The 12,295-nt window shown below is 41.0% G+C and overlaps 1 protein-coding gene across 3 annotated transcripts in view; it reads left to right on the top strand.

Annotated features, from left to right (window-relative positions):
* MCF2 (MCF.2 cell line derived transforming sequence) overlaps positions 1 to 12,295 on the top strand; it is a 795,890-nt gene that overhangs the window by 569,879 nt on the left and 213,716 nt on the right. For all 3 annotated transcript variants that reach the window (XM_069212449.1, XM_069212451.1, XM_069212450.1), the window contains one exon: positions 3,759 to 3,847. In XM_069212449.1, the coding sequence (XP_069068550.1) occupies positions 3,759 to 3,847 (89 nt within the window). The remainder of the gene's footprint in view (positions 1 to 3,758; positions 3,848 to 12,295) is intronic.

The raw sequence follows: 12,295 nt of genomic DNA, 5'->3' as shown, positions 1-12,295 counted from the left end.
GATGACTTGACATTTTCTGCACAGTCATGAAATACAGTGCCTAGCAGGCCTCACTTAGGCTAAAGGAAGTGAACTAAAGAGCACATCAATATATTCAAATAAAACACATTTCAATATGCAAACTATAACTTCTGCATCAATAATTTGTCATTAGCATTCATGTTACGGGGGCCTTAAACAAAATTACTCTAACCATTTCAGTTAGCATAACGCAGAACTGCATTACTCTAATTTTGCACACGCATTTAAAATATTAATTATTAGAAATTCAATATCATTTCAATACAGACTATTGACTTAGAGTCTAAATTATACCATAATGTCAGTTTAATCCTTCAAAAGTTTAATTAAACTTTGATACCATCTATGTCTAAGTCGTCGAAGTCATTAATCTGAACAAATGCACACTAAAAATGGCTTCTCAGTGCATCACTCTACAGTCAAAATATCAGTACTTTGATTAACATAATGCATAGATTGTCACATATAGATGATCTCTGCAACATGAGGGACAGTACTAAAGTTTCTGCGATGACACAGGCAAATTGCGCAGTTACGCTTGTACATCTGTACGGTACACAATACTTTCATGCACATCTCCAGACACGCTCTGGAATCGATTGAAATCAGCAGATAGCACAGTAGTGGATGCATTTATGTAGGTTTACTAAGTAAATAATATTGAGTACAAGCGCATCATGGTGCAGTCTGCTTCACAGTACTGCCTTAGGAATGACATTACAGTTCCAACCAAGAGTCCCCTCCCAGTCACAAATGCTGATGTGAATCACTGACATCAGATGTCATACAACTTCCAAGATGGCCCAGCTAGTCATGGAATGCAGTGCATTTAAGGTTTGGTGGTGGATAAAGCATAAAACCTTTTTTTTTTTTGTTGTTGTAGTTTTATATAGCGCAGATTCGAGCCGAAGGTATTGAAGTGCTTTAAATGAGCACCAGTAACATTATACAAGTACCCATTCATTTGTTGGTAGGCACGGGGAGATTAAGTGATTTTCCCTGAATCAAAGGATGTTGAGCCAACGCTGAGACTCTAAACTGGTTTTCCAGTTACAAAGTCAGCAGCTCTGGCCATTACGCCAAATCCTCTCCCCAGTGGTGAGTCTTCAGGCAGTCCAAATACACGTTGCACTGCTCTCATCTCCACTCACAGTAGAGATTGTACACGTCTCACAGAGAACTGCTTCCACCGTACATAGGTCTTTAGCGCTCCACCTATTAGATGCAAATTGATGTGGGGAGGCTGCTTCCTGCTACCCGCTTGTCTCCAGTGAAAGAAAGACAAGTCAGGCAGTGCAGAGTTACTCAGTTCCAAGTGTTGTTTGTTTCTGCAAAATAAAATACAGATCAAACAGGGTGCAATGGAGAGGAGACACAAGAGAAATGCCGGCCCCTGCCATCTGCTCCTATTTCAATCTTGCCCTGCATTTCACATTTCAGTCACTAACATTCCATGCAGATGACATCACACAGTGAGGGTACCACAGAAGGAGATAATCTTGGCACTTGGAATGACATGATAATGTGAAAAGGACAACATTCCATAGCACAGTCCTAGATTCAATCGTTGTAGAGGGATGAAAATCACAGATTGGGTTGTTATGTTGGCCACAGTTCTAAAGATGTATGTTAAACATTCTGTTACACAATACCCCTAAGAAGTTCTTCTCATTTGAGATATGAAACTTGAAGGTGTCATTTGTGGCAGTGATCACTTAGCTTTTCACCATGTTAGATCACTGATATTTTGATCTGGTAATAATTGTATATAAAATGTTTTATATGAAGTACTTTGACAAAGTACTTTGAAGAAAACCAAATATATGTTTCCATTGTGTTAGGTGATATTTTAACTTCAATGCCATCAGGCAACAATTGAGATCTGCCCGTTGGCAAATTGATCAAACCCCTTTCTATACAGATCAATGGGCACAAACCTAACCAGTGCTTGAGCATAATCAAAGCCAACAGAAGAATAGAAATTAATGTACTTGCACGCTTTCTCTTACATTTGCTGTCAGTACAACATGGTTATCTCAAACTGGAGATGAGTTTGCAGGGTTTTGAAGATAGCGATCTGCAAACATTAAGAAAATGTATCATAACTTTACATCATTTCCAAAGGTTCGAAGTTTAAAATAATTGTGGGAAATGTGGGATTGGCTGTAAAACAAATCTCAGCAAATACCCACTTTCTCATGAAAACACTCTCTTATGGGAAACTGACTTTTTGTAAAATGTTTTATTTGAGAAATGGATGCTCACAGAAGAAGTTGTTCACAGTTTATACACTTAGATGTCTATACAAAGAGGCATTTGCCGACTTCTCAAAAATTCATGGATGAAATTTGAATTATGCATATCTCTAGTAGAAATAAAATTGTTTTCCACAGCATGGATTTAAGCAACAGCAGAGATAATCACTTGGAACACCTCAGTGAAATACATCTCTGTTTTTCATACTTGTTCAAATAAGATTTTATACCCTATAGAGAAATTGGACGTTACAGGCATTAAGAAACTTGTAGAAAGCATTGTGAAGCAGATGCACTAGAATCCCTGTTGGGAACAAACACAATAGTGGTGGTCTAAAATGAGATGTAGGAGTGGACTCAGTTATGTCAGGAACATCAAATGGGCCATTTGTATCTGAAACGGTAGTTAATGTATGTTTGAACATGATGGCACCTGCCATACAAATTCTAGAACTGCCACAGCAGAGGTATCATTCAGCAAGTGCCTACTCCAGTAGACACACAGGAATATAGGCAGCGAGAAAGCAGACAAGATGGATGATGTATACATGTGTGTAATTGTTGTTATTGTCGAATCAACAACATATAACCTAATACAAATACTCCATGAACTTTGGAGATTTGCAACACTGTTGCGATTAAATTTTTCATGCACTTGTGAAAAAGTTTGTAGCGCTCAGTACGGACTGTTCGCTGATATTAGGTTTTTTTGACAGACAAATAATTAGACACATAAAAGACAGATTAACCACATCGAATGCAAGGCAGGTCCATTGGCATGTGGAGATGGTAAGTAGGGTGGCTTGCCCTGACTCTGCAAGACATCTAGGTTTTTCAGGAGTGCTGTCAAATACTTTATAATGCATTTTTAGATTATATATAAAAAGAAATGTGAAGCCCTCCATAGTGCTTCACTACAGAAACCTTTGAGTACCAACAAACTCCTCAGCAGATTTTTGGGTGGTGTGATTACTGGTAAATAAAGAAGTCTCTAGGATTACCTTCAAATGTTCAGAGATTTGTGTTTTACCCAAACTAAGGGACGGATTTATATATTGACGGACAAGTTACTCCGTCACAATGATGATGGATATCCCATCTGTCAAAATCTAAATCCCATTATATCCTATGGAATTTAGATGTCGGCTAATGGGATATCCGTCACTGTTGTGATGGAGTAACTCGTCCACCAATATCTAAATCAGCCCCTAAGCTTACATTAAAACAAGTAATCTAAAACCTTAGGAATTATGTTATAATTGCCAAATGGAAGCACATAAATGTGTAGGTATTATTTATATGATTGAACAGCAAAATGGGCTTTCTTTCATCCATTGCTGAGAACTGTGTTTTCTTAATAATTCACAATTTTGATTGTACAGGTTGATACAGCATATATCATTAATCCGCTTGTAATTCACATCTTAACCTTGATTTTATATCTTATGTCTTCTATGTCTTATTGTGTTTTTTCAACTAAAGGTGCGGACTTTAATTCAACGTTGAAGTTCTCCTTTGACATTACACTACCTGGGAAAAAAGCTACAAGAAAATCACAGGGTTTGCGTAAGGTAACATTATTTCCTAAATGCTAAATTAGCTTCATATGCTGTTTAATGGCCTTTACTACTTGATGAGTGTAGCAATAGCCTGTTATAATAATTCGGGTGAAACATGAGACCTGGAGAAACCTGGGTATCAAAGAAAAATTAACTTGAGTTGAAAAAAAATAAATCACTTATTTTAATAAGTAGTATATGCCTTAATTTCCTGTCTTATTTCTTTTGTCATTTCTATTCTGCTGTGAGCAGCAAACCATGGGTAAAGTTCACACGCACATCAGGTCCTCAGCCATATAAGTGAGACCGTTCTTTACTTCCTTCTGTACATAGCAACACAAAAGGCAATGTACAGATGCCCCTGTACGTGTTAGCACGTTTGTAAGTGTACAAACCCCTCGAAAACCCCTGCTAGTCTTAGTTTCAGCGGTAAAGGTGTAATGCCTTGCTTTGGTTAAGAAGTGTCCAATAGGTTTGATCAATGCCCGACTTTCAGCGTAGCCATATCCGATAATTTGTTTTCAGTTAATCTAAATAGAGCTCATTTACATAGAGGTTATCCTGAAAAAGTGCCATGGACCTGCCCCGTGGCCACAACAGGAAATTGTATCTCTTCTTTTATGCCCCGGAGGCACTTTTATATTATGTAAGGGTTAGAACAACTGGTGTGGCCCCTTCTGTAATATAGAGCGTGCAGGAACGTGTTTTGTCTCAGCACAATCTCAACAGTGCATAGCCTGAATTGCATCGTGCCAGAAAATCATGGAAATGAGAGAATACACATGCCCCTTCAGCCGCACTATTTTACGGATTTAGGCACCTTAGCAAATAGGCTTTTGGAAGGCACGCCATGACACAGGTATTGGGCTCTCTGAGACCTTCATAGACATCCTCCTGCATGTAAGTGCAGTCACACACTGCACCCTTCGCTAGAATGATGCTTAACCCTCTTGAAATTCAGTTTAGTTGAGTATCAGTGACAGAGCTGTGGTCTCTGTAAGTGACTCTGTCTCCCTCTGCTGTGCTATTCCTTGTCTATATGCAAACTCAGGAAAGAGTCCACATCTAATGAAGATGTGCAAACTGAAGACCTTGACTCTCCACTGGATTAGGGTATTCTAGTTTCAATGCTCGAACAAACGCACCTCTGAATGTTATGAAGTTTGAACCCTTGTCACCAGACACAGGAATACTGGTGCAAAGTGAAATTTGTATTGAAACACACTGAAACAAGAACATTTTGGAAGTTCATCGAACCAGTGGTTGTATTTGGCGTAAGAGGGACTGGGCAATGGAAGGAAAGTACGTGCAGTGCATTCGCAGTCAAATAAGTGCTTTCAGTGGTGGGGCGTACATTCCTTCCTTACATTGAATTGAGCATGCCAATAAAAGAAGCAAGTGAGCCCAGGACTTTTTTTTAGGTGAATACAAGGGGTTGGAAAAATGTTAAAAACTCTGCCAAATGGTGCAATTTATCCTAACTTTTCATATACATTGGGTAAACGTTTGTAGGTTCTGAAGGAGCACCAATGAAATATTCTAACATATTTGTGATGTGCTAGACACAGCTCAACAAGATTACTATCCCACCCTAGGTCAGTCACTCAAGACAAAATGGAGGAAACGGTAGGAAAGCCATGGATTCCTCAACATCATGACCTCTAAGAGGTGTGTGACTGAAGAGCTATATATATTAATGTATTGTTATAAACATCTGGTTTTGAAATGTCACTAAGCCTATCACATTTCAAAATGTAAATAATATCTTTCTTGACTTCAGCCTTCCATCTAGCCCCTTTCTATTAGATTCTCATTTATATGTTCTGGTTGAGACTACATTGAAGATATTCACCACCATTGTGACAGGGGTAGCGAAACTTATTTAAAAATGTAAAACCTTAAGTCAAGGATGGGCTGTTGTTTTACAGGAACAATCAGAATTGTGCCAATAATAACCAAAAATGCAAGAATGGACCATTCTTTTGCCAGTAAAGTAAATTTCTTTCCAGGAGTGCCCACAGCATAGCAAGAGCAAGACACTATGATATTTGGGATAGCAAGAATGTGTCCAAGAATAGATACACATCAGTGCTTAGTTGGTAAAAGAAACTGCAGATGGCCCAGGTTTTTCTCCGACACCCTCGGCTAGTGCTTCAGAATGTTGGGATTCCTGAATACCAAGTTTGCCTAGTTTTGATTCCTCCTGTTGCATCTTTTGTCCACCAATCCTACAATTCCTGCCTATTCTTTCACTCTTGAACGTTATTTTCCAACTGTTTCCTCCCTTTGTCACTGTTTTTAAATTGTTCTTCTTAACCTCATCCTCGCGTTTCTTCCATTTATTCTGTGTCAAAGTTTGATTATTAAAATTAAGTACTTGTGCTGAAAAAAGTTGCTGTGGGCTAGACCCCACTCAAATTAAACACTGGAGCAAATATGTAACTGATGAGCAAACATTATGCATAGACAACCAGCATATAAGTAAGAAAGCCCAGAAACATGTCCCTGATGGACCATTCGTGATCAGCAATAACCAGAAGGCCAAGAAGATTGCACAGAAATGTCAGTGATGGGTCACCCCAAGTGTGTCTTCAATATTTCAGCAATGGTCCATCATGCCAGATTAGTCAGCACAGTAGATCATGGCTCTTCTTATTAGTTTTAGCCAGAATGTTCAAATGTACACAATCTGCCATGGATAAGCAGTCTACAAGTATGCCCGAAATATTTCATGAATAGACAATGAAGTCCGTCATAAACAGTACATCCCCAGGAATGCCCACATTTTGTCATAAGTGGGCCACGCTAGGCATGTGAATGTGAATGCCCCGCTGCCTCAATCAAAAACACACATGTATGCACACAAATGTTCACTCACACAGACCCACACACATGCATACACTTACTCATAGACAGTGACACATTCACGTACACTATCATATGCTTACTCTCATTTAGTCAGACATTCAGAAACGACCACATGCCTAACACATAGGCGGCCTAATCTCTGTGCCTCCCAATGTGATCTACCAGAGTCCCAGCTCATCTTGTCCACAATCTGTGGTGATAGGAGGAGGGAGTGTGAAACCTGTTCAGGTCTAGTCAGGTGGTGCTGGGTCTGTCCTTAGCTGAGGAGACCGAGAACTGCAATAACTGTTCAGTAAGCAGTTTGGTTGACCAAAGCACTATTTAATGAACACTAATGGGCTGTCAGAAAATTGGTAGGGCAGAGTCTAAAAGCCCATATGCTTCACCGACAAAAAGAACAAGGCCCAGCAAGAGAATATTTTATGAGTCACATATGTGAATTCTGCATTTATACACTTAATGTTAAAACCAGTTACATGTGTTTTGCTGATAGTTATTATTTAAACGAATTCTGTAGTCTTGTGATGAGAACTTTCACATGTTTGTGCTGTCACTCTGGTTCTAGAAAAGGGATTGTGTCCTATCCAACAAATGGCTACATTTGGTGATGCGCAGAGTTAGTTTTACCTAATGCCACATGATGGCACACTGCTTAATGATTTCTTTATTAAGTTTCTGAAATACAGACACAATTGTAAAATAAATAAATGTAATATGGCTGTATCAGCATTATAATGCCTACCTGCAAAGCAAAACAACACCTCTTTAGTTGACAAAGTTTCCTCCTGATGAGCAGTGATAATAACTTTTGTAAATGGCAATTTGTTGTTCTATTGTTATAGTCCTTGTTAGATTTGTGAATTTCCAAAGCTGATTTCGCTGTCAATTCTCAATTGCTTTTTTGTACTAACCTGTAGGTTGAAAGTGAAAGTGGCTTACGATTTTAAGCTTGACGTTGGGAAGCATAATGGGAGATTGTTGTGTACATTTATCTGTACGTATAGTGTAGAAGAAAATTGTAATTATGTTTTTACAAATAATTATCATTCACTTGCTACTTTTCCAATATATGATTATTTTTATGCAGTACAAGACAAACAGTTTCTCAATGTCACTGAATGCCTGACTCTGTCACTCGTGTCGGTAATCTGACTCTTCCACCCATGTCAGTAATCTATACCACTTGATGCAACGAGAGTAGTCTGTCAACAGATTATTATACACCTTTGTGAATATATGTTGGTTTCTGCTTCTACATGTCTCAGTTTGTGAATTCATTGAAAAGGAAGGAGATACGTTGGAATCTCTTTAGTTTATGCCCTTCATGGCTTGCTGCTGCCCAGCCTGGAATGTCAGCTCCTCCATGTGAAATGTTGGAAATGTCACCCTGGGTACATGTGAATGTGAAGATCAGGTGCAGGAGGAGGCTGAACAGGATGCTACCCAGCTCAGCCCATGTTGGGGGCTTGACAGGTACCTATCATCAGTCCTTTAGTATTAACAAATGGGCTATGTACATGATATCAACAGTCCAGCATCTTTGTACATTTTTATATTGCTGACCATTTTTAAAGGATAATATTTGAAAAGAAAGACATTGCTGGATGTCCCAAAAGTGTCACTAAACATCCGACTGCCGGCCTCAAGAGAAACTGAAAGCCGCCCCAGGACTGCAGGAGAAGAGGCCAACGTACAATGTCTAGTCATAACAAGATAAAAACATGGGAAAGCAAACCTGTTGTAGAGAAGTGATGTTTTGCTGGCCATTAGCTGCAGTGTCTAGAGAAAAATAAGAATCACAAGAAGATGAAAGAGCTGTTTTGGAGAGCACTTACCGACTGGATCTGCCGCATGGTACATTTGTTTTAATGTTAATTTAATGAGAAATGTGATGAAGACAGTGATTTGTTTGCATAATGGTTTTCTGTTCTGATGACAGAGCTGAGAGCTTCGTATGTAAAAAAAAAGTTACATTTCACCTAAGTATAAAGGCACCAGCGACTCCAAAGGAAAAGAGAGTTGTGAAGGTTTTGTTTTGATTTAGTCAGCGGTGTTCATTTTTTGTGCTTGTCTTGAAGTGACCATTTCAAGTTTCGCGGCCTAATGCTGCTGGTCTGTCTACTTTTTGTTCAAACATATCACCACAAGCTTCTCGGATTACTCCTAGTTCATCTGGCCGGACTCAAGGCTGCTCGGTTACAGGACATGGTAACCGAGGCGAGCATCACTCGGATCTTCATGCAGCATTATGTGTCTCTGTCACTAGGAGGATGCTGGAACACTGAAGTCTGAGTGAGTTTCAACGGAGCCATGGATTTTGGAAGAGTGAAAGGATTCATTCTGTGTGCAGAAATACTAATTTGGTGCTCTGCGCTCTCTTCAAATATATGTGCTGGTGCTTCATGCAATACCCGAGCAATTATTCAGTGACTGTGGAACACAGATTTGACTTTCATGGACCGGTAATCAGTCAGAAAAAGGAAAAAGTGCAACAAATGTGTATTGTAGAATGACTATCTAAATGGACGCTTACAAACATACAGAGCAACATTGTTGTTATAATTACATGCGGGAGGATGTTTATTGTGCACCAGCACTCTGTGTGTCATGGAATGTCATTCTTGTTAGCCTTGGGGATGACCTGGCCATTTGGAGCTGTGGTGAATGGCCTCAAGGTGTCAAAGAAATGTTGCCTGATAAACTTCTCGTGTTACTTAAATAAATCGTCCTTCTTGTTCTACAACAGCTGTGAAATGCAATTTTATGGAGTTACTGTTTTCGTGAAAAGGTGGTTTTATTAGGACTGCCATAAGGTCATTTGTGAGACTTAATAACACCAACTGTAGTAGTTTTTGGGCATCATCAAGAATGCCTGTCAAAGGTTGGGTATCAGAGCGGATACTTGAAATACTTGTGTCTCTTTGAAGTGATTGTATGCATTGAATGCTCTAGGACAGGGATAGGTGCATACAGCTGAGGCTTCATGAAATGCCCCGTACAAATTGGATGACTTGAGACTGCATAATGCACATTGCATTTGGTACATATCAGACAGGACGCCTGTTGAAGGTCTGGTGTCGGAGTGGATATTGGAGTTACTATACTTAATTTAAGTTATTGCTTTCATGGAATGCTCTAGGACAGAGATGAGTGCACACAGATGTGCAGTGTGCAGGAAATGGTCTCTGGAAATAATGAAAGCCGTATAAAATGACTCACTTTGTGAGTGGGACTGTGCAGTGTATAAGCATGCAGGGAATACCTCAAGATAGGAATGAATACCATGTATATGGCCCTGCAAGGTGTGTGGGATTTAAAAGTGCACACATTGCCCTGCAACAGGGAAGACAACAGGAGTGTAAACACTGAGGCCCTCATTATGACCCTGGCGGACGGCGGTATTTTGGAGAAAGGTACTGCCAACAGGCTGGCGGTACCTCTCCCCAAAATGTGACATTGGCGGTTTGGCTCAAGCCAAACCGCCAATGTATCACTCCGTCCACCAGGGCGATAACAACCGCCGGGCTGGAGACTTCAGTCTCCAGTCAAGCGGCCATCACTGTCCCACCTGCAGGATTATGACCCCACCTACCACCATGGTTTTCGTGGCTTTCTTACCACCACGAAAGCCATGGCGGTAGGCACTATCCGTGCCAGGGAATTCCTTCCCTGACACTGATAAGGGTCTCCCTTGCCCCCCTCCCCATAGCCCTCCTCCACCCTTCCCCTCCTGACCCCCCCCCACGACATACACACACATTCACGCACCAAAATACACACTCATACCCACATTCACCCATGCATGCATACATACATTCACACACACACACACATCCACACACACTGACATACATACAAGCACCCACGCATTCACACAACACAACATACACGCACACTCACAACCGTGCATGCACACACACCCGCATGCACGCACACACAAACATACACACACACACCCCCCCACAACACACAACAGCCCCCTCCCCTGTTGGAGCGCCTGACTTACCTGCTTGCAGGGAGTCCTCCGGCAGGAGACGGGACGTGGTGCTGCTGCCAGCCGCAGCGTCCGCCAGCAGAACACCGCCAGGCCGTATCATGGGTCATGATACGGTCTGCGGCAGTCTACTGGTGTGGCACTGCTGATGGCAGCAGCGCCACCTTACCGCCGTCCGCCGCCATAGCCGCTGCCAGAATTCGGTTAGCCTTCTGGAGGAATTCCAGCTACGGTCATAATACGGCAGACAGTAAGTAGCTGCGGTGACTGTGTTTTGGCAGCCGTCGCTGCGGCGGTAGGCGGTCATTACCGCCAATGACATAATGAGGGCCTGAGTGTCCTAAGAAAGGGTAAGTGTAGAATGCCTGGGGAGTCCTATGATGTGATTAATATTTTTATGCCCTAGGGCAGGGTCAATGCAGTGCTATAGGTTATGTTTGTCCGCTATGGCAGAGTGACTGCAGAAGAGTAGAATGCGTAGTGCGCCCTGGGAGTGGTTGACAGCAAAGATGTGTTACCTTACAATACCCATTACAATACCCATTTCAGCAATGAGTGTAGTATATGACCATGCTAGTGCTGTGTTTGTTAAAATGCACAGAACGTCCTATAACGGCAATAAATGCAGTGATATTTAATTAATAGAATTCCCTATAACAGTTGTAAGTCCTGTCAGACCTAGGGTGGCCTTCCCCCACATAATGTTGCTTCTCCCTCCTGTTTTGCTGAATTTGGTTTTATGGACCTTAGGACTCTTTGCACTTTACCATTGGTAACTGTGCTTGTGCTCACTCCCTACAACATGGTGACATTGGCTTACACCTGATTGGCATATTTAGTTCACTTATATGTCCCTAGTAAAGTAGAATACCAGATACCTAGGGCTTGTAAATTAAATGCTACTGGTGGACCTGCAGCACTTATTGTGCCATCCATTAAAGTAGTTCCTTAAAACATGTCACAGAACAGCTGTTGTAGCCTGCATGCAGTGTTAAACTGCCAATTCGACTTGGCAAAATAAACACGTTGCCAGGACTAAATTTCCTTTTTATTTTATATGTCACCCCTAAGGTAGGCTCTAAACATCCGATAGGGCAAGGTGCATTGTATTTAAAAAGTTGGACATGTGCTTTTACGTTATGCATGTCCTGGTAATGAAAACATCCCAAATTAATTTGTAACTACTGTGAGACCTATGTCTCTCACAGGATAACATTGGGTTGCCTTATTACATTTAATAAGTGATAACTTTGTTTGGAATCAGGTAGAAATGTTGTTTGGTGTCTAAGGAATTGTAACATAAAATCCTCTTTCAACGTAAAGTCAGATTTTAAGTCACAATTCTGAAAATGCCACTTCTGGAAAGTTGCCATTTTTTGTCCTAACCATTTGGTGCCTGCAGCCTGCTTCCTGGGTGACATGATGAGGTGTAGTTGACCATTGTAAATTCCTCCCAGACAGAGGATCTGCTTGTTGGCAGGATGGGCCATCCTTGTAGGATGAGGGGGCAGAGCATGCATAGCTCCACTTGTACTTCAAAGGCACTGCCTTAGCTCACGCACAAAGAACTTCACATTAGCCTAGCGACTGCAGACAGA

This window comes from Pleurodeles waltl, chromosome 2_1 (genome assembly GCF_031143425.1).
Source record: "Pleurodeles waltl isolate 20211129_DDA chromosome 2_1, aPleWal1.hap1.20221129, whole genome shotgun sequence".
In the NCBI taxonomy this organism is placed as follows: domain Eukaryota; kingdom Metazoa; phylum Chordata; class Amphibia; order Caudata; family Salamandridae; genus Pleurodeles; species Pleurodeles waltl.
The sequence above is the reverse complement of the archived record's forward strand: the minus strand, read 5'-3'. Positions and strand labels throughout refer to the sequence as shown.